Consider the following 20,861-nt stretch of genomic DNA (forward strand, 5'->3'; position numbering starts at 1 on the left):
CCACCCAAGCCTGACAATCTGAATTTACACCCCAGAACCCACATGGAAGAGATAACCAACGCCCCAAAGTTGTCCTCAGACCTCCACGGAAGTGCCATAGCACATGTGTGCACACACGATTAAAACATCGCTTTGTGAAGCAAGGGCCAGGGAGGCACTGGCCAGCCTAGCTTCATCAGTCAGCCTCAGACCCCAGAGAGAGCCTGCCTTAGAAGACAAGTTTGGCGGTGGTCAGGAATGCTAGAAAACAACCTTGGGCCTTGCACCTGCACACATCTGGACAGGGCTGCACATGTATGCAAAAAAGGGTTTTTGTTATTAAATAGGGCTTTATTTGCTAAAGTGTATTAGTGGAAGTCAGAGGACAACTTTTGGGAGCAGGTTCTCTCCCTTGCTGAGTTCCTAGGGTTAAACTCTGTCTACCAGCCGCATGACGAGCATTCTTTACCTCTGAGCCATCTCACAAGAATCGAAGAAAGGTTTTTTTTTTAATTTTTTGTTTATGTTCATTGGTGTTTTTGCCTGTATGTATATCTAGGAGAGGGTGTCAGAAACCCTGGAACTGGAGTTATAGACCGGTGTGTGTGAGCAGCCACGGGAATTGAATCAGGGTCCTCTGAAAGAGCAGCCAGTGCTCTTAACTACTGAGCCATCATCTCTCCAGCCGAACAAGGATTTGTTAAGTATAGAAATTAATGTCTTACTACAGGGGAACAAGCCTATTGGAGAGTCCACACAGCTGTCATCTGGGAAGCCTGACTCAGTGCTGACTTCATCAGTGGAGAAGGACTAGGGTAAAGAGCACCACCATGAAGCAAGGACTGCCTGTCAGTGGGTCTTGGCCCACCCCTTCCCAATCTGGTCCACCCCCTTCCGATTCTAGCCCCTGAGCTCTGGGTGAGTGGGCTTCCTTCTAGGATGCCCTGCCTTGCTTCCTACCTGGTCTTTGAACCAGAGATGCTGTGAGATTGGGAGCACACACAGGGTTAACAGATGGCTGGGTCCATAATGCTGGCCCCTTCACAATGGTTACCAGGCAACAGGTCTCTTTTCAGGGAAGAGGTGGACACAGAAAGGCCTGAACCAGCAAGGGCGGAGTCAAAGCAAAATGACAGCTACTCAGAAACACAACCTCTTCACTCCAGAACCCCACTACATCCCTGGGTAAGAGCTGGGAGCTCTACAGAGAGGGGCGGGGGCTGGGGAAGAGGGCTGAGCAGTAGGGCTGGGGTTTAGCCTGGACTCTAGGAGGCTGAGGACCAATGCTGAAGAGACCCAAAACCAGGGTTACCAACGAGTGGAATCGAGACCACCAGGGCTGAAGAGCTCTAGGACGAGAAAACTCTGAGGTGGAGCTGCAGATGAAGGCACAGATGAAGGCCTAGGCCTTGCCCTTTCCCTGTGGCCTCAACCTGAATGCAGTAGTAGGTGGCCAGTTTGTCTTTCAAGGCCAATCTGGCAGCGACTGGATGAGCAAATGCTGGACTTCCTCTCCGTAGGAAGAGGTGATTTAGAGATGGAGTAAGAGTAGTCCAGTTAAAAACAAAAACAGACAAGGTATTGCCCAGAGGAGGGTGCCTGGCATGCATATGCAAAGTCCTGGATCTGATCTCCAGCACTGCAAAATAAATAATAAAAACCTCCAAAGAAAGTGTGTGTGCATACCTGCCCAGACCCAAGTGCAACATGGGACATAAAATAGGGAAAAAAAACTGAAGGACCTATATTGCCTTTCAACACTGATCACTGTTGGAAGCATCAATGGGGTGAGGGAGATTGTTGAGAATGGCTGGGCGCCAGGCTGGAGAGATGGCTCTATGGTTAAGAGCACTTACTGGTCTCGCAGAGAACTGAGGTTCAGTTCTCAGCATCCACATGGTAGCTTCACAACAACTCGTAACTCCAGTTCCAGGGCATCCACCACCCTCTTCTGACTTCCACGGGCACTAGACACACACGTGGTCCACAGACATACACGCAGGCAAAGCACATATACACATGAGAGACTTGCTGGGTGTACGGGTTCACTGTGAATAACAATCAGATAGCAGTGATGGAAGTGCAGACCTGGCGCCTGGTCAGACTTGACTGCCCGGAGCCCTAGGCTGCTTCCATTACCTTCATCTAAGTGAGCAGAGATCAGGAGACCAGGAGTGGCACCTCCCCTACTTCTCTCCACAGCTATGCTGGTTTCTATCCTCAACTGCGCTACCAGGTGGGGAACACCTATGGCCGCACCACGGCACAGTTGCTCACGGATCCCAGCGTACAGAAGAGCCCCTGCTCTGTTCTGTCACCTATGTCCAAGCCCAAGTTCATCGAGGACTTCAGTAAATCTAAGCCACCGTGGATTCCCTGCAGGGACCTGACAACGCCTTACATCCCCCACTATACCAGTGAGCTTCAGGTCCAGGGTGGGGCCCCATCCAGCCCTGCCTCTACTGGGGCTCCACCCTCCTTCCTATATGGCTCAAAAGCTGCCCTGTTTGCACAGGTCTGAAACCCTACAAGAACTTTGAGATCCTGGGCCAGCCCCCACGCCAGGAGGTGGACACCCAGGGGCCACCACAGGTAGAGAACATATCCAGACAAGTTTCACTGCCTGCAGACTTCATGCCCTATCCTCCCTACCCACCATTCCCTCCAGGCAGAAAGGCGGAAGCTAGAGAACTGGGACATCCAGGTCTATTGTTGGCGTATGGGGAAGAGGCCTGGAAGGACGCGGCACCTATTCAGGAGAGCCCAGGGAGGTACCAGGTAAGTGGAGACACCCTGGCATGGGTCCTCTGTCTCCAACACACACTGGGGTACAAACTGTGTAATTTGCACTTCCCTGTTCCAGCTTTACCACTGCAGGAGGGATGAGTACCTGCCTCCACATCCCCCGCAGGAGACACTAGATGTGGGCAGGTACCAGCGACTACCCCAGCTGGACCACCCCAACCTAATCCAACGCAAGGCCATCTCAGGTATGTGCTGGGTGCCTGAGCTCTTCCCTGTGAGGTTCCAAGGGGCCAGAGGAGAAGGTGAGAATAACAGGGTTTTCCCCCTGGGCTCCTTCCCACCCTGAGAACAGAGTTTGGTCTCACTTTTTACCTTGACCCAGCCTAGCTGCTCCAGCGTGGAGCTAAGTTTGGCCCCAAGAGTCAGCAATCAACCTTTAGGGATGGATGGAAGGGTGCAACAGCTAATGTTCAGTCTGGCACACCTGGAAGAATGTAGATTATGCCCGGAAGGCAGCCAGGGAAGAACCCTGACATCCACCCATCTCCAGGCTATGCTGGCTTTGTCCCCCGGTTTGCCTGGGTGATGGGGATGAATTATCGTGATGGAGTCACACAAGCTATGGATGAGTTTGACAAGAACCAGGTAGGAAAACATGGGTCTACCTGAGGTGGCTCAGCTAAGTTCTGCTTCCACTCCCACCGGTAAGCATCCATTCCCAGGTGTTATCCTTAAGGCCCTTTGTTGAGGCTTGGGGCCTGATCACATCCTAACAAGATCTGATTCCCTACCTGGTAAGGGGGGTTTGGGTGGTCAGTCAGATGGGTCACCAGTGTGGGAGACAGGACCTGTCAGCTCGTATCCATTTCCTCCAGTTTACGTTCAGACACCCAGTCTGTGCTCTGGGTGAAAGGCTGCCCAGGAGCCACTGGCCAAACAGCACCATCTACCGGAACCAAGGCCTGATTCCTTTCTACATGGGCTTCATCCCATGTGAGTACATTCCCAGCCCGAGACCCAATACCCACTTCAGAAGGACACCGAACCTATGACAGGGTCAGACGGCTGGGGGTCCTGTGTCACCTGCCACATTTGCTGATAATCAGCTGTTGGCCTACTGACCAGAGTCCTAGTTTTGTCTTGGATTAACAACCCAGTCAGTCTGGTGCCCACCGGCCCTTCCCGTTAAAACCCCCAAGGCCAATAAGGTCCCTCTGTGCCTATTTAAGAGGGTAACCACAAGATGTAGAGAAGCCGCTGTTCAGAGCCTGTACTGACCTCTCTCCACCGCGCTGGACTTTTTTCCCTTGCAGCCATGCAGGACAACTACGCACTGACTTTTGGTAACAGCACCCGAAAAGCCTATCAGAAGGAACTGGAGAGGCGAAGCCACACACTATGAATTTCTTTAATGGTGGTATCTGTACAAATGATGTCAGGACAGCAAATGCACAGTGGACATGGCTAGCAGACAGATGTGAATGAATAAAGAGTTCACACTGCTCCCATGCTGTAGCTGCTTCCCACAGCTCTAGGCCACCTCCTCCTCAGCCTCCTCCTCAAACTCGCCCTCCTCCTCAGCTGTGGCGTCCTGGTACTGCTGGTACTCAGATACCAGGTCGTTCATGTTGCTCTCCGCCTCGGTGAACTCCATCTCATCCATGCCCTCACCCGTGTACCAGTGCAGAAAGGCCTTGCGTCGGAACATGGCTGTGAACTGCTCGGAGATGCGTTTGAACAGCTCCTGGATGGCAGTGCTGTTGCCGATGAAGGTGGCGGACATTTTTAGACCCCGAGGTGGAATGTCGCAGACAGCTGTTTTCACGTTGTTGGGGATCCACTCAACAAAGTAGCTGCTGTTCTTGTTCTGGACGTTAAGCATCTGTTCGTCCACCTCCTTCATAGACATGCGGCCCCTGAAGACGGCAGCCACCGTCAAGTAGCGCCCATGGCGGGGATCACAGGCGGCCATCATGTTCTTGGCATCGAACATCTGCTGAGTGAGCTCAGGAACTGTCAGGGCCCGGTACTGCTGGCTGCCCCGGCTGGTCAAGGGGGCAAAGCCAGGCATGAAGAAGTGCAGGCGAGGGAAGGGCACCATATTTACAGCCAGCTTCCGTAGGTCAGCATTTAGCTGGCCAGGGAATCGCAGGCATGTGGTGACCCCACTCATGGTGGCGGACACTAGATGGTTCAGGTCACCATAAGTAGGTGTGGTCAGCTTTAGGGTTCTGAAACAGATGTCATAGAGTGCTTCGTTATCAATGCAATAGGTCTCATCAGTGTTTTCAACGAGCTGGTGCACTGAAAGGGTGGCATTGTAAGGCTCAACCACTGTGTCCGACACCTTGGGGGAAGGGACCACACTGAAGGTGTTCATGATTCTGTCCGGGTACTCCTCCCGGATCTTGCTGATAAGGAGGGTACCCATCCCAGAACCAGTCCCCCCGCCCAGGGAGTGGGTCAGCTGGAAGCCCTGCAGGCAATCACAGCTCTCGGCTTCCTTTCTCACAACGTCCAACACCGAGTCAACCAGCTCTGCGCCTTCTGTGTAGTGCCCCTTGGCCCAGTTGTTCCCAGCCCCACTCTGACCTGCAAAAGAAAACAACTGGTCACTAACTAGGTATGTGCCCAAGAAGCCAAACAGTGTGAGATTGTCACCTCTAAAATAAAGTGACACCACAGCAACCTACCGCGTAAAAAAATAAATAAAGAGGGCGAAAACCAGAGGTAGGACAGTAAGACAGTAAACACTCTCCCGGGCAGCTCTGCCAATCTTCAAGGCCCCCCCCCCCCCCCCCCCCCCACCAGGTCAGCTTTGCTCACACTCTACCAGCAACTAGCCTACTGGCAGACAGACCTTTCTCCCAAAGCTGCTTTCGACCAAGGGATTGAGTAACTCAGAAAGCAGGAAAGTGTTACACCTAGGCAGCTAGTCAGCAGAGACTTTTAGGTCAGTTACACCTGGGCAGCTAGTCAGCAGAGACTTTTAGGTCAGCCCCTTGACCTTTGAGCGACAGGGTTAGCAAGCTCCGCCCATACCCCCCGCCGCACTCACCGAAGACGAAGTTATCAGGTCTGAAGATCTGCCCGAAGGGCCCGGAACGCACTGAGTCCATGGTGCCGGGCTCCAAGTCCACGAGCACGGCTCGGGGCACATACTTGCCACCTGGTGGGACAGGGGATCGTCAAGCGTGGTCAAACCGGAGGAGTGATCGGGAGGACGGACGGGGCAGAAGTCTTACCGGTGGCCTCGTTGTAGTACACGTTGATACGCTCCAGCTGGAGGTCGCTATCTCCGTGGTACGTGCCGGTGGGATCAATGCCATGCTCGTCGCTGATCACCTCCCAGAACTGCAAGGGACTCGGGCGTTAGCTGAGTCACGGCGGCCGGTGCGCTCCAAGGCAGCCCCGCCCCGGATGGGTGCGGCAGGCCCTTCCCCCCACTCCACCCCACCCCCGTCTCCAAAGTGCCCGGGCGACGGGTCCCTAGGGCCGCGCACGGTCCGCCCCCACCGCCCCCACCCACCAGCTCCACGTCCCGGCCCGGAGTACGCCGGTAACCAGGAGGCAGTGAGGGTGCCGCCGCTTCCGCCATCTTCCCCGGCTGACCGTACCGCAGGCGGTCGTCCCCGCAGAACCCTAGCCGCCTACCTTGGCGCCAATCTGGTTGCCGCACTGCCCAGCCTGCAGGTGCACGATCTCCCTCATGGCGGCGGCGACTGCGGAGCGACTGCAGAGCACGAACAAACAAGGAGGAGCAGGCGCACAGAGTGCTACAACCGACGCTCTACCAGCACTTATATACCCCTCATAGCCCGCCTTCGCCAGCCTAGGATTGGGCTCCCAGAACGAGGCCAAGAAGCACCCTTGTATGATTGGTTATTTTTCCGTCAATCGAGAGGTCTAGGGCCCGCCTTCCCAACGATATACGCTCGTTATTGGTCAGTCCTGACTAGGGTTCTCCCTATCACAATCCCCGCCCTGGCGCCGCAGTGCTCAATTCATTGGGTGTTTCAAATGATTGATTTGCAGTCCCATTGGCTGCCTCCTGGGAGCACGCCGAAAGCCTGACACTATTGGCTGCGCTGGGTTGGCGTCCTGGTAACCGCCGCAGTGCAGCGCGCGGGCGGGACGTGGAAAGCAAGCTTCCGCCCGAGAGGGCGGGGGCGTCTCTTTAGAGTTTTGTGGGCTCGGTTTGGTTTGAGAATCCGGGTGCTGCTACTGGGGAGAGAAAGGGCCCAAGGCATTGCGGTCCGGGACACATTGCGGTCCAACTTTGGGACTTTGAAGATGAGGCGGATTGCAGCCGTGAAACAGCAACAGTAATAGGATCCGGTGGAGGCGCTGGGTCCTCCCGGACGCACTGGGCAGGCGCGGGGTCTGTTTGTTCCCGGGAGAGCCCTCCCTCCGCCCCTTCGGCTCCGCTCCGTGTTGTGGAAACCAGTTGGCCTGGAGCCTGTCTCCTTGGAGCCCTCGCTCCAAGTGCACGCACAGCTACATGGAGACTGCAGGGCCAGGCATGCCTGGCCTGGCCATGACTCTTATGAGAGGGAAAAACAAACAAACAAACGGACAGAAGTAAAATTAAGTTCCTGCCCTGTAATGAATCGCTTAGAGAACAATACATTTATATATTTCAGTAAGTTTTTTTCTTCCTGATGTGTCAGGTTTGAAGCATCCCCTACCCTCAAAATGGCAGTGCTGACATTTTCCTAAACAGAAGGACTTGGCCAGGTAAACAAGCCTAAAAGAAAAGTAGATCTCTTAAGGTGTTTTTGGTTCACGAGGAACTACCTCCCTTCACCTTCTCCCCCAAAATCAACTGTGTCATGGGCGGTAGTTGTGAATCAATTCTTTCCTGCCATTTGCTCTTTTCCCCCTCACCCACAATGGCCTTGGCAGTTTGATCCCCAATAAATCTTTCTGCCCATTGAGCAGACTAGTTCAGTTGTTCTCTGTGCTGTCATTTATACAAGGCGGGGTCTTTTAAACTGTAACCTGGAATACAACTCAAAGAAATTCTGCCTTAGCCTCCAGAAGGCAAGAATTCACAGGCCTTCCCATGACTGGCTTTGTAACTTTTTTTTTTTTTTTAAAGGAATGTTACAACTATGGGCTCTATCCCAGTCCAGCAACCAGGCTTCTGTAGGTCTAGCTTTTGGTATGAACGACCTTCAAAACTAAGTGTGTTAGGCAATCCCTATAACCAACAATGTCACAGGGAAAAATCACCAGGACAAGCAGAATCCTATATCTTATTGGTCATATTTACCATTCTAACCAGTATGCTAGTCTCTAGTAAAGACCCGACTGTCCTGTCTCCTCTCCAAAAGGGTAGTTCAGAAAGGGGGACATGGGTTCTGTTGATCACATGCCAGGGTAGGAGCATTGGTATTAGAATTATTAAGCCCCAGACAGTAGTGGTGCACGCCTTTAATCCCAGCATGGGAGAGGCAAAGGCAGTCAGATCTCTGAGTTTGAGGCCAGCCTGGTCTATGAGAGCTATTTCCAGAGTCAGACAGTGGTGATGCACACCTTTGATCTCAGCACTCAGGAGGCAGAGGCAGAGGCAGTCGGATCTCTGTGAGTTCGAGGCCAGCCTGGTCTAGTTCTAGAGCCAGGCAGTGGTAGTGCAGGCCTTTAATCTCAGCTCTTGGGGAGGCAGAGAGGCTGGCAGACCTCTGGGAGTTCAAGGTCAGTTTGGTCTACAGGAGCTAGTTCCAGGACAGGCTCCAAAGCTACAGAGAAACCCTATCTTGAAAAACCAAAAAAAAAAAAAAGAAAGAAAGAAAAGAAAAAGAAAAAAATATTAAGCAAAAGGAACAGAGATATGAGAGAAATAAAAGGCAGAAAGAACACTGGACCACCACAGTTATTTTCTACATGTACCCAAAAGAGGAGGGGGCAGAGCCAATAGACTTCATTAACACGATATAAGGAATAGCCGAGTTCTCCAACCGTTGGTCCAGGTGTAGTGGTCCTTCTCTCTACCCAATATACTAATTAACCACACCCTAAGTCAGGATCTCTTGTTTGTAGCCACACCTGTTGTCAACAACTTTGAAAGAGCAAAAATAAACTCAAGCTTTGACCTTAGTCAAGGTGGGACAAGCTCCCATCTGTGGACCCCCACAGTGTGTGAGGTGTACCAAGTCATTTTGGGGCATGCTCAGAGTTATCACAATGCCCGGAGTATCTTCTGAGTTGACTCATCCTTGCAGAATAGCTTGGCTGCCAAGCAGCAGACGTAACCACTAGAATTTCAAAGTCAGAGCATTCATATCCATGAAAGAAGCAGAAGTTCTGAGTTTTAACACAAAGAGCTGCCAGGGCTTCTCTTGGAGATGTTTGGGTCCCCAGTTGGGCAATAGGTATGAATAACTGAGCAAAAGACCATGGCTCTTGAGCGTAAGTCCAGCAAGGACAGTGGCTGCCCACAGCTGCTAAGGGAAGATGCTGGAGATTTTCACCATGAACCAAGAGTGCCCTTGGGCTGGTGAGAAAGAAGACCCCGTAGGACAAGAACACCTGGAGCCTATAGCCCGAGAGGATGTACACTGAGCCGGCCAGAAGAGCAGGGAAGCAAGCAGAATGTTCTGTGGGAGCATTGGGTGCCTGCCCTCCCTCCCCAGCCTGCAGCTGTTGGAGGCTGCACAAGGAAGGCTCTGTTTACTGGTGGCCATGGTCCCAGTGGGAGGGTGCATTACTGTCAGGCAGGAGCGGCAGGCAGACAGTCTTTGCGGCCTGAAAGGACCCTGTGGTCAGCTTTTGTGGAAGGCCTTTCCTCACCCCGGAAGGAGAGGTGCCAAGGTGCTTCCCCTGTGGACTAGGCCTCACTGACTCCCTCAGTGGGTCTTCCAGGGAAGCAGGGAACATCAGAGAACACCGGGAGGCTGGGTGAAAGCACCCTGCAATCAATCAGTCTATCACAGGGGTGGGGGAAGCAAGGGAGCAGTGCACAGACCTCGCTCTGTCTTTGCTGGAGTTCATCTCTGCAAGTCCTTGGCTCGCAGAGCAGGCAGTCAATCCTCTTGGTTGACAGAGTGACTTCCAGTTGTAGGAAGCCTAGGAGCTGGGGTAGGGGGTGGTACAGAACTTGGGTGACAATAAAGGCTATGGGTAAAGGGGGCCTGGGCTGTTCTGAGAGACAGAAAGGACCACAGAGACACCCACAGTATGTGTGGAGGATCGAAGGGAATCAGAAAATACAAAGGGGGCTGGACAGATGGTTCAGCAGTTAAGAGTGTTTGTTGCTCTTGCAGAGGGCTCAGGTTTTTATCTCAGTACCTACATGGTGGTTTACAACCATCCATCTATCCATCCATCCAGGCGATCCGGCACCTTCTAACCTCCAGTGGCAATAGGCTCAAGCAGTGCACATACATCCATACATACAGCCCCCAAACCAAAACAACAAAAACACACATATAAAATATGTAAATCTAAATAAATGTAAAAAAAAAAAAAAGGAGAGAGAGAATAGGACCTTAGGGGCTCTCCAGGTTTTATCTCCCTGAAGGCCATGCCATAGCCAATGACCCACAGTGTCTGGCTATGCAAACCTGGAGGTGTGGGGGAGGGGTGCTGGGAAAGGGTTTGGGCCAAGAAAATTCACACAGGTATGTTCTGTGGGCCACATGTGGGCAACGGTAGCTACACAGGAGACAGTTCAACCTGGGGGGCTTGCTTAAGACTCGAGGGTTTTTCTTTGTTGTAACTCACTCGCACAGTTCCGTATCATGAGCTTTGCCGATGACAATCTCGTGTCTCAATATCAAAAGGCTGGACAAGCCCGAAAGCAGTAATGGACAGACCCGGAAGGTATCCCTGTCCAGCCCAGGGTCAGCTCTTTTGTGAGTCTGATGGCTATAACCTAGCGCCTGAGTTTTGGGTGGTTTTTTTGGTGGTACCGTGTGTGGCGGGCGGGGGTGAGCAGCCTCAAGCTGCAGGAAATGGTAAGAGGCCTCTGCCTTTTCTCTGGTATCCAGTTACCTTTTGGCTGTAGGACAAGCTTTCCTGTTAGAAAACCAAACCGCCCATAGGAGGCACAGACGGGGGAAGGAGCCCTCACCATCCTCTCCCAGGGCCTTTCTTAGGCGCTCAGGTGAAGAAAATGGTGTCTAGCCCTTATATCCTTTCACCTAGATGAGCAAGTCCTAGCAGGTTTCCTGGACAAGTCTGGGCACCAAGGTGGCAGAGGTAGGGTGCTGTTTAGGATCCTGGCAGGAGGAAGGGTGCCCCCTGGTGGCTAAGGAGACCATGCCTGACCGAGCTTGTCGGCCGGACGCAAACCTATCCTCTTGAACAACTCGGTAACAGTCATTTACTCAATAGCAGCTCCCTCTACCCATCGCCTGGCAGATCTCAGGTCCCCCTCTGGGCTCTCTGCCCAGCCCAGCCTTCCCAGACATTCCCCCTCAGCCCGAAGGCCTGTAAACCGGCTGCCACCAACCACCACAGAAATAAACAAGCAGCGGCCTCAGGGGAACCTTAATCCCGAGTCTCCGCTAGGGGCAACATGGCGCTGCTTGTCCACCCTGAGATAGGTACGTCCTTAGGCTGCCTTATCTGGGAGAGAAGGTCGACACTCCTTGGTAACAGCGCCGTTTATTTGCAAAGAATGGCACGCAGCAGTCTAGGAAGTCCACGTGGAGCCCTTCCCCTCTTCCCCAGGAAGACCGGCAGGCAGTCTCTCCAGCCTCCAGTGCCCTGAAGTTGGTGGAGCTGGGGAGATGGTCTACGGCCCCAACTTTTCACAACTGTTGGGAAGCTATGACCTCTGGATTCTCATAGCAGTGAGCCACTTTGCTGGTCATTCTGGAGTTGCTGCAAGCACTGCAGGAGCAACACCTAGTCACCAGGCGGTCCCAAGGCTCCAGAGAATGGAGCCAGAGAGGCAGCCAGGCCCAAGATCGAAGACAGGGAGGCAGCCAAGATGGCCGGTGTTTTTGCAGGACATTAATCAGTACGATAAGGAGCACCAGCCCCACCAGAGGGCCTCCCACTGCAGCCAGCACTGAGCCCCCTGCCAGGGAAAGTCCAAAGGCTGCCAGGGGCAGCAGCAGGAAAGTGAACAGTAGGTAGACAATGGCTACCCAGCGGTACTGGGCAGTCAGGTCACCAAAGCTCTTGGCCAGTGGAATGGGTAGTCTCAGGACAGGCACCAGGTACCACAGCAGTATGCCAGCCAGGTTGAAGAAGAAGTGGATGAGAGCAACCTGGTAAGCAGGAAGGGCAAAAAGGGGTGAGGAGCTTGGACCAGATGATGTGGGTCACCTGGGCCTTTTTAAAAATGATGACTTGCCAGGTGGTGGTGGCGCACGCCTTTAATCCCAGCACTTGGGAGGCAGAGGTAGGTAGGCAGATCTCTGTGAATTTGAGGCCAGCCTGGTTTACAGAGAGTTCCAGGACAGGACAGGACCACACAACACACACACACACACAAAACAAAACAATCAAACAAAAAGAAATCATGCCTTCCCCTGCTCTGCTCAAGTCTGAAGCTTCTCTGTGGTGTCCTCTGAGTGGTTCAGAGAGGCCACTTAGTATGGCAGGATCCAGCCAGAGCAAACTCATGTTCACCCTACAACCCTCCCCCACATTTTAGGAGACAGGGGCCTATGCCTGCACAAGTGTGTGGTAACATATCCCTCTGCTGTCAGAGACGAAGCGAGGTAGGGTGGACAGGGAATGCAACACACGGCCTTTCTGTGAGTGAGCACAATTCAGAGGCCTGGGAGAGGATGGTTCAGGGTCAGGAGTATCTGAGTGGCAAAGACGATACAGAGGTAAAGATGCAGGTGGCAAGCAGGGAGGGCAAGGTTCGGGTTTTTCCCAGGAGCAGCAGCTAGTGCCAGCCAAGATTTCAGAACCTGATCCTGCCCTAGGCAGAGGGAAGTTAGAGCCAGAGCAGTGGACCAAAGATTAGGCGATTTAGAGAATCAGAGCTCAAACAGGCCTAAGAGTGAGGCACGGAGCTGCGAGATTTGGGGTAGGGGAAACAACTTAGAGGCAGAAACATGTCTCAGCTTAGGTGACATGAAGGATTAGCAAAGGCGCCCAGGTGAGCAGGCATCCCCAGGATGGGCTCTGGGAAGACACCACATTCCTTAGCTAGTGACCTCGGTACACGGAGGAACAGGAATTTGGGAAGAGTCATATTGGAAGTGTGGACCAGAGGACCACTCTTGAATATCCCAGAGAACACAGTGAGGAGTCCAGGATGGAGGCAGCAGAGGAGCAGTGATCCTTCAAGGGAAGCTGGGGACAGATAGAGATACAAAGATAGAGGGACAAAGAGCAGGGGATGACCACAGGTTATTGCAGGAAAGTCGTCCTGGAAAGGAAGAACCAGAACCAGGGTAGGGCTGCGAGGTGCCCACAGTGTCCCCCTGGATCTGGGGCTGCAGGGCTGTGGTTGGAGCCTGAGGAGCCCAAGGAGAGCTGGGGCTGTCACCAGCCTTTGTCCTGCTGGGAACAGAGAAACGATGGTGGGCAGTACCTGGACTGCGAAGAGCAGCATGTCTGCGGGGCTGGCCAGGGCCGCCAGCAGGGCTGTGGTGGTGGTGCCAATGTTGGAGCCCACGAAGAGGGGGTAGGCCCGTTCCAGGTTGATTATCCCAACCCCTGGAGAAATGCAGGGTCACTAGGGGCTCCAGCCTGGCTCCCCCACCGCCCATCGCCCGCTTTGGCTTACCCATGAGGGGCACGATGGCGGCCGTGAAGACACTGCTGCTTTGCAGCAAGAAGGTTAAGCCTGCACCAACAAGGACGGCCAAGTAGCCGCTGAGCCAGCCAAAGGGGAAGGGGAAATCTGTAGGCGTGTAGGGTGGAAGGCTGTTGGGTCATTCTTAACTCCACGCCTTACCCTCCATCCCAGGTCCAGGGCCTCCACACACCTCACCTACCCGCATTGATGACCGTTTTCACAGCCTGGGCGATGCGGCCCTGCAGCACAGAGTTGAGCAGCTTAACGATGAGGACCAGACAGGTACAGAGCACCAGCAGAGAGCCCGCCAGCAGGATGAAGCCCACGGCCAGATCCGTGAGCCCCGTGCCCACAAACAGGTGATGGCCTGTGGCGGGGCGGGGTGATGAGTGGGAGGGAGTCAGAGCAGGGCAGGGGGTGGGACCGGCGCAGGTACTCACAGGGCACTCGGTTCTCTGGAGCCACTGTGCTATTCTCCCTGCAGGGGTGGAAGCCACCGCAGTCCTCGTTGCTCCCTTGGGGCTGAGGGAAGGGGAGGACTCAGGTCGGGCTCACAGCAGGTAGACAGAGGTTAAAAGGTTCAAGATCAAGCGGGCAGGATGATTTGGCAGGTCCGAGATCAAACGAGGGAGGGATGGGGTCAGAGGCACCTCACCGGTGGTTTCCCCTGGACGTCACACCATTGTTTAATCAGGCTGCCGTTAGTGGTGTTGCCCATAGCACTGCTGGTAATCATGCCGGTATCCAGCTGGTAGACAGAGGGGGCATGATTATGCATCTGGCACTCCTCTCCTCAGCCTATTCCAAGCCTACACCCTCTTCTTGTCCCCTTCCAGGACAGGGCTTCTGCCTCCTGCTCCTCATCAGCCAGGCGCAGGTACCTTCCTATGGTACATCTGTCCTCACCTGGATGATGAGGTGTGTGAAAGGCTGCGTCAGTGCCTTGAGGATATCGGGGGCCTGCCTCCCTGGCTGGAGGCTAGCAGCACCCAGGGCCAGTCCACTCAGCCTCTCTAATGCTGCCGTGGCGCTCTCCAGTGGCAGCAATACCAACACTGTGAGCCAGTTGAAGATGCCATGCACAGCCGAGCCGCTGAAAGCCCTGCAGTCACACAGGGTAGGCTGGCTGTCTGAGCAGCCTCTACTGAGGCCAAAACAGACCCAGCCTGGCCCTTCGGCCCTGACTCACCTCTGGAACTCCTCCCGGTCCCCTGACTGCGCCATCGAGACCAGGGTGCTGGTGATGGAAGTGCCCACGTTGACGCCCATGATGATAGGCACAGACATCTGGACAGTCAGCACTGTAGGGGTGCCATTTCAGCAGCCCTGCCTGTTCGCCAACCCACCCACCACTGCCCTGGGAAAAGGGAGGTGTACTCACACTTAGAGGCCACCATGCTAACCACGACAGAAGAAGATGTACTGGAACTCTGTACGAGGACTGTGACCAGCACACCGATGACCAAGCCAGCCACGGGGTTGGACAGCACCACATTGTCCTTGAAAATGTCTCCGGCCATTCTGCCTAATCCCCACAGAGAGATGCGCTGAGGCTGCTGAGGGCTGCCGTCCAGTCCCCTTCCCCATCCCCACTTTGGCCTCCTGCCTGGTCACTCACTGCCTAGCAGCTGGAAGGCGGAGCCGAGGATGTCCAGAGAGCAGATGAAGAAGTAGAGGTTTCCCAGGAGTCCACACGCCTTGAGGAAGCCGACGACCACCCCGTGAAGCCTGCTGGCCGTGCTGACCTCTAGAGACACCAGAGAGAGCTTATTTGACCAGCTGGCTACTCCCCAGCTACAGCACCGCCCTACCCCACACACATTTTGTTCCCTGTGAAGAGGGGCCATATTTCCTGTCACCTCTCAGACAGAACACAGGATCTCCCTTCTGTCTCATTGGGCGGGAACCCGTGTCCTCCTCTGGTGCTCACCAGGGCAGAGACTATGTCCCCCTCCTTTGTCCTCCCTTGTTCCTTTGCCTTGTGAATAAACCCATGACCTTGGAGGGGGAGTCCCAGAACTGAAGCCATCAGCAGGGAATAAAAGGAAGACCTGAGGCTGGGAGGGGAGTTTTCACCCCATCTTAAGCAGATGAAGGTGGGTTTCTATGAGGTGTATTCCACCAAGACCCAGCCTATACTCTGCTAAGAAACGGAGAGCCAGGGGCCTGCCTGCGCTCTGCCTCATCATCTACAAACCTACCTTTCAGTTTGTCAGTGTTCTTCTGCTGAGGGAAGGCCCAGGGGTCTGTTCCTCCCTCCTCCAAGCCTGGGATAGAACTGGAGGTCCCTGCAGGGGTCAAGTCAGACAGGGCTGTTTGTAGAACCCCTCTCCAAGGAGGAGGACCAAAGGAAACCAGAGGTGGAAGGGGCTGGGGCACAAGGGGCCATGGATGAGGTCCAGAAGCAGGGAAGGGAAGAGTTTCAGTGAGTGTGGCTCAGGCCAGGGGTGTGAGGAGACCCAAGAACTCTTCAAGTGGGCAGCTAGAGAACCCTCATTTTGCTTAGTGTAGCTGTTCAAGGGGCGCCTGATACCTGCATTTCTCAGATTCCGGTCCACCAGGTCAATGGCATCCAAAGTGGGGTTGGGGAACTGGCCACCAGCGAGGGAATTCGGCATCGATTTCAAGCAAAGAGACCCAGGCCCAGTCCTGGATTTGCTAAGGGCAAAGCAGGTAAGGGCTGGTGATTCCTCCTACTCCTCCTCTATCCCACCCAGCAGTCTAACGTCAGGCCCCTGACCTGAACCTTCAGCCGCAGCCCCGTGCCTTGCAAGTCTTGGTGGCTCTCCCTTCCCTCTGACCACAGACAGATGGCTACCGTGACCTCAGGTGACTGTCAGGCGAGCTCAGTTTAGCTTCAGGGGGCTGGAGACAGGAGCCACGGGATCCCAGGCTCCCTTAATAGTCTTGGCTGAAAGAAGGTTTGGCAGTTGACTGAGGGCACAGGGTTCTCGGGCACTACCTGGAAGTAGCCGGTAGCTCGAGAACCCTGGGATTTCTCCTATCAAGTGTCAATGAGGACACTCCAGATGGTCCCAGCTTAGACTTTGGTATTTGATACCAAACAGGTGACGTCTTTGCTTGATAAGAGCCCCGCCCCACCCCACCCTCAACTTAGGAGCAGGGCTTCGGAACCCCCTGCCCATACCAGATCCCTTCTATCTGTTCTGGCCCCATGCGCCTCTGGGTCTGGAATTCTTTGCATCCTCCTAGTCTACCCTGACCCCTCCCCCAGTGCTTGGGCCCAGGCCCAGGGGTCTTTTGTGTGCCCTCCCTTTGGCCTGGTCCTAGGCTCTTCTCACTTGCTCTAAGGTCCTAAGGGTTTCAAAATGGTGCCCAAACCCTGAACCTGGCTGGTGGTCACTCAGCTCTCGTCCAGTGTCCATTAGCTTGGTCTAGCTCTGGGAGCTCCTACCTGCATGTGTGGTGAGGGGCACCAGCAGGGAGGAGGCTCAGCGGGAGCAGTTGCAGGTCAAAGATCTGCCCAGTGCGCACATGACCTGCTGTGTGTGGAGCCCCATTAATGTTTACCCAGGAGCTGGGGCCCCCAAGGGGAGACCCTGCCTGGCCCCGAGGCCTTATTCAGACCCTTGTCATCCTACGGCTAGGAGTGCTGGGCCCCCAGCCCAACTCTCTTGGGGTGGCACTTCTCCGAGGGATGGGCAACAGTTGGCCAGGAGCATAATAGAGCTAGACACGGCAGGCAGCCACCAGTAGGCATCGGATACATTTAATGGACACTCTACAGCACCCAGGCAGGACATGCTTATTCTAGCTAAGACTGCCTAAGGACCCCAGGAGAATGTTGCCCTCCTCTTTCTCTGTTCCTCTGTGTTCTGCAAACCTTATCATGATCGTCTGTGCACCTGATAGAGACAAAAGGGAAGCCCTTTGCACCAGGTGGGTGTGGAAAACGGATTTCCTCAGGTGGCCTGAGAAGACCCAGGCCTTCAGGTCAGCAGATTCAAATCTGAGGTTAAGGGTAGGGCTAGATCCAGAAGGGCTTTCAGTGGAGGCCGGTGGGGATGGGGGGGGGGGCGGGACATTGGTCTCTACCTGCAAAGATGGACGGGAGACGGTAAAGCCTTCCCCATCCTACAGTGCTCATCACCTGAACCCTATCTGAATATCTTTTCCCAGATGAGTGTTGTTCTGTGCCCATGTGCATGTGAAATGTCCCGGTCAGTCTTGTGGGTCAGTCCGTCTCCAGCCCCGGGATGGGGACTGGGCCATTCCCTGCAAGCTATTTCCTTAGGGGCCCTGCAAGCTCCAGCACCCTGCTCTGCTTACTGCCCAGCGTTGTCCCTGGGCACCTGAGGGACTTTGCCCAGGGATTAAGTCTTCTCAATGTCTATTCAGCAAATTCCCTTTCCTCCCCATCCTAGGAGGCCCCTCCCAGGGGCTCCTGAATACAGCTCCTTCCTAGAGGGATGGAGTGTTACTGCTTTGGCCTGGGGGTTGTCATTGTCAGTAATCTGTAACCTCTAGCACCTACAGAAGGTCTGGAGTTTTGTTTTTTGTTTTGTTTTTGTTGTTTTGTTTTTCGAGACAGGGTTTCTCTGTAGCTTTGGGGCCTGTCCTGGAACTAGCTCTTGTAGACCAGGCTGGCCTCAAACTCACGGAGATCCACGTGTCTCTGCCTTCCGAGTGCTGGGATTAAAGACATGCGCCACCACTGCCGGGCTCAGGTCTGTGTTATTATAGTCACCAGAGGTAGGAAGAGGCTGGGAGTCTTAAACTAGGATGATGAGCTGTGAGACCTCAGGCTAGACCCCTTGTGAGAGCTGGCTGTCTATGGCAGCCTTCTTTGATGCCTGTCAAAGAGGAAGCTTTGGGCTGTAGCAGATCCTCTCAGACAAGAACCTGGCTCATGGCAGGAGCCTGGTGACCACAGTTGAAGAGATAAAACACATAGACTCCAGGAATAGAAGAGGTAACCTGCCCTCCCTCCTGGCTCATACCACTGAATGTTTACAGAGAGGAAGGCCTGCTCTGAGGCCAGCCACTCATGGACAACCATAGCCTGGCCCAGTCCAGACCCTGCACTCATCCCCATAGACTCTTAGGAGCCATTTTCCGTGCTAGGTCCTGGGTTTACAGGTGACAAAGACAGCAGAATGTTGGCTAGCCAAACAAAGTCGCAGGCTAGTTTGGGGTATGGAAATCCCCTATAGACTAGTTAAATGGAATGTCACCAGCCTATTGTGGAACCATGGTCACTGATTCTGACCTTAGGCTATGGCTTGAGATGTCCCTGGTCAGGGTGACACCACTCTGTTGCGTCATGTAGGACTATAAGGAGGAGGCCCTGCTCGCACGCTGTTCGGTCTGCGCTGTGTATGGTCTGTGGCTCCGCGGCAGGGAAGCCGCTAGCAGTTTTCTTTGTGCAGGTGGAGATAGCCAGAGTTTAGACCTCAGGGTTCCCCAGGGGATACCAGCACAGTCTTCCCCAGCCCCAGCAGCAGCATCCAGGCTGAGGAAAGTGGGGTTGGGGGCCCAAGGTGGGGTAGAGTCCAGCCGGCTGCTGAGTGACAGTAGTGCCGACTTTGAGGGGGACCGAGGACCTGGGTTCTATTCTTGATGGTTTCCGTTCAGCTTTGACTGCCAAAAAGGCAGCTAAGTCCAGGTCCAACATGGTCACCCCTCCACGGGGCATAGGGGTACTTTGACGGCACTGTGGGCAGGGGATCCAGTGCTGCTCATGGGCTGGCGTGTCCAGCCGCCGCATACATGCCTGGCAGAAGGTGTGGCCGCAGTAGAGGCGGCGAGGCAAGTGTATTGAGAGGTCATAGGCAGAGTAGCAGACGATGCAGTCATTCCGTGGGGCCGTCAGGGCTGCCCCTTCCTCCAAGGCTCGGGGGCCTTCAGGCTGCAGCATCCTAGGGAGAGTATGAGGGAACTAACAGGGCAACCGCACAAGCTACAGTTCACCTCTGCCCACCTATGTGATGTTTTGGTCCATGCTGGCCCCCAGAAAACGGAGGACAGTGACATGGGACGATAAGTCCCTACACACCTGGAGAGAAGATGATGCCTTTGGGCTAACACCAAGCCTGGGCCTGTCTCTTGTTGCTGTGGCCATTGGCTGAAACAGCATCCTATCCCACTGTTGAGACCCACCCCTTGTCTTTCCGAACCCCTGGCTTCTCTTACCTGCATCCACTCCACCAGAAAGATATTCCCAGCTAGAGGATTGCAGAAGGGGATGGGGACCTGGGACACTTCATGGCTCCCTCCCTGGGCTCGCATTACTGGCCACATAGGCAAGTGAGCAGGAGGCAGGTGGTGGCTGCGTCAAGTGAGAGTGGGCTCCCCTTTCAGCCACAAAGCACCTGCAACAGGATCTGCTGCTCCCTGCTCCCTGCACTGGGCAGGAGATAAGGTGAGCCAGCCCCCTGAAGGATGAACCTGCCCAGACCACTCCCCCCCCTGTAACTCCCAGAGACCTGGCTTTGTCTTTCTCCACTCTAGGTGTCTCCAGTTTATGGCCTCCCCATTCTTGAACCCTTCTCCCAGGTCTCATCTGATCACCCCTTGGTAATGTTTTCCACTTTGGCCTCCGCTCACATCACCTCCCAGGGAACCTACCCCCGCCCCCCATCAGCTCCATGGTAGGGTGCATCTTCTTGCTAATTTGGTCACTTCTCAGTGACTAAGTCTATCCTGTGATGTCACCGGAAGTAGCCCGCCCATCAGGCCTGAGGTGTGATGATCTCCCTCACACAACCATCATCCCAGAAGCCCCCACCACCCCACACCCATGCTAAGCATCTCCCAGTTGACCGCCTACCCGACCCTCAGCCTCTACAATAGTCCAGGGAGACAGTTCAGGGAAGTGGGATCCCTGTGATGAGGACTGGAGAGGAGACAGTACAGAATTAGGGAGACCCCTAATTCTGCACACAGGGTTGCTAGGACCCCTAAGAGTGCACACAGGGTTGCTAGGGGGGGAAAAAGCCTCCTTTACTCACTTTTACCCACCCGCTTGGCAATCTGCCTTTAAGACTGGTCAAACAGGTTCCTGTGTTGGCCCTCACTGGAACAGGGGACTAGGAGCTCAGAGAGGAGTCAGGGCAATGACCTATCTGCCCATTCCTGGAGACCTCTACACACAACACATCTGGCCTGCCCTCTTACATGACCTGCCTCTGCATCAGGGAAGGGCCGACTTCAGGAGGACTTGTTTGTCTTGTGAGGCCTGTGAGGCCAGCTCTTCTCCCTCTTCACGTGGCATTGCGGCTCTGCCCTGCCCCGGAAACACCAGGCTGCCCAGAGCTGGCCTCCTTGCACACTCCCTACCCTGGCATCTCAAACATGGCCCCCAGCAGGCATCTCACACTGCTTGGACAGGTAAGAGGAGAACACTCCCTTCAGCCCTGCCATGCCTCATCTTCAAGGCCTGGTACACATCACTTGAAATAGGTTA

The 20,861-nt window shown here is 54.5% G+C and overlaps 4 protein-coding genes across 5 annotated transcripts; 1 reads left to right on the forward strand and 3 right to left on the reverse strand.

The window, feature by feature from the left end:
* The first annotated feature begins 1,108 nt into the window (after positions 1-1,108).
* On the forward strand, positions 1,109-4,126 carry Fam166a (family with sequence similarity 166 member A). The gene is made up of 7 exons (XM_041674385.1): positions 1,109-1,164; positions 2,182-2,396; positions 2,495-2,757; positions 2,843-2,969; positions 3,275-3,369; positions 3,600-3,717; positions 4,038-4,126. The coding sequence occupies exons 1-7, from the start codon at positions 1,109-1,111 to the stop codon at positions 4,124-4,126; spliced, it is 963 nt and encodes a 320-aa protein (XP_041530319.1).
* Positions 4,119-6,534, reverse strand: Tubb4b (tubulin beta 4B class IVb). Its single transcript, XM_041674384.1, has 4 exons — positions 6,379-6,534; positions 5,970-6,078; positions 5,783-5,893; positions 4,119-5,316 (listed from the first exon to the last, which is right to left on the reverse strand). Exons 1-4 carry the CDS (start codon positions 6,433-6,435, stop codon positions 4,256-4,258), a joined length of 1,338 nt encoding a protein of 445 aa, XP_041530318.1. The 5' UTR covers positions 6,436-6,534; the 3' UTR covers positions 4,119-4,255.
* Positions 6,535-11,480: 4,946 nt separating this feature from the next.
* Positions 11,481-16,053, reverse strand: Slc34a3 (solute carrier family 34 member 3). 2 transcript variants are annotated; one of them, XM_041675098.1, is made up of 12 exons: positions 15,969-16,053; positions 15,637-15,723; positions 15,054-15,182; positions 14,817-14,960; positions 14,625-14,736; positions 14,342-14,537; positions 14,091-14,183; positions 13,876-13,957; positions 13,635-13,802; positions 13,424-13,540; positions 13,229-13,353; positions 11,481-11,945 (listed from the first exon to the last, which is right to left on the reverse strand). In XM_041675098.1, exons 1-12 carry the CDS (start codon positions 16,051-16,053, stop codon positions 11,481-11,483), a joined length of 1,803 nt encoding a protein of 600 aa, XP_041531032.1. The 2 variants fall into 2 exon arrangements, with proteins under 2 accessions (XP_041531032.1, XP_041531033.1); XM_041675099.1 differs by having other exon boundaries at positions 13,876-13,946; positions 14,086-14,183.
* A 2,789-nt stretch (positions 16,054-18,842) lies between these two features.
* On the reverse strand, positions 18,843-19,313 carry Rnf224 (ring finger protein 224). Its single transcript, XM_041674159.1, has one exon. It carries the CDS (start codon positions 19,311-19,313, stop codon positions 18,843-18,845), a length of 471 nt encoding a protein of 156 aa, XP_041530093.1.
* Between the last annotated feature and the right edge of the window lie 1,548 nt (positions 19,314-20,861).

The sequence above is a fragment of the Microtus oregoni genome, unplaced genomic scaffold (genome assembly GCF_018167655.1).
Source record: "Microtus oregoni isolate MIOR12 unplaced genomic scaffold, Mior012 000025F_ref0000491, whole genome shotgun sequence".
Taxonomy (NCBI): domain Eukaryota; kingdom Metazoa; phylum Chordata; class Mammalia; order Rodentia; family Cricetidae; genus Microtus; species Microtus oregoni.

Excerpts from the sequence above, each read along its gene's own strand:
- Tubb4b (XM_041674384.1), bottom strand. The coding sequence starts at position 6,435 with ATGAGGGAGATCGTGCACCTGCAGGCTGGGCAGTGCGGCAACCAGATT. Across the intron at positions 5,894-5,969 it reads GTACTACAACGAGGCCACCG|GTGGCAAGTATGTGCCCCGA; the intron begins GTAAGACTTCTG and ends CTGTCCCACCAG. Across the intron at positions 5,317-5,782 it reads ACCTGATAACTTCGTCTTCG|GTCAGAGTGGGGCTGGGAAC; the intron begins GTGAGTGCGGCG and ends TTTCTTTTGCAG.
- Fam166a (XM_041674385.1), top strand. The coding sequence starts at position 1,109 with ATGACAGCTACTCAGAAACACAACCTCTTCACTCCAGAACCCCACTAC. Across the intron at positions 2,758-2,842 it reads AGAGCCCAGGGAGGTACCAG|CTTTACCACTGCAGGAGGGA; the intron begins GTAAGTGGAGAC and ends TCCCTGTTCCAG. Across the intron at positions 2,970-3,274 it reads CCAACGCAAGGCCATCTCAG|GCTATGCTGGCTTTGTCCCC; the intron begins GTATGTGCTGGG and ends ACCCATCTCCAG.
- Rnf224 (XM_041674159.1), bottom strand. The coding sequence starts at position 19,313 with ATGCTGCAGCCTGAAGGCCCCCGAGCCTTGGAGGAAGGGGCAGCCCTG.
- Slc34a3 (XM_041675098.1), bottom strand. The coding sequence starts at position 16,053 with ATGCCGAATTCCCTCGCTGGTGGCCAGTTCCCCAACCCCACTTTGGAT. Across the intron at positions 15,724-15,968 it reads CCGGAATCTGAGAAATGCAG|GGACCTCCAGTTCTATCCCA; the intron begins GTATCAGGCGCC and ends TGACCCCTGCAG. Across the intron at positions 14,737-14,816 it reads TAGCATGGTGGCCTCTAAGT|TGCTGACTGTCCAGATGTCT; the intron begins GTGAGTACACCT and ends GCACCCCTACAG.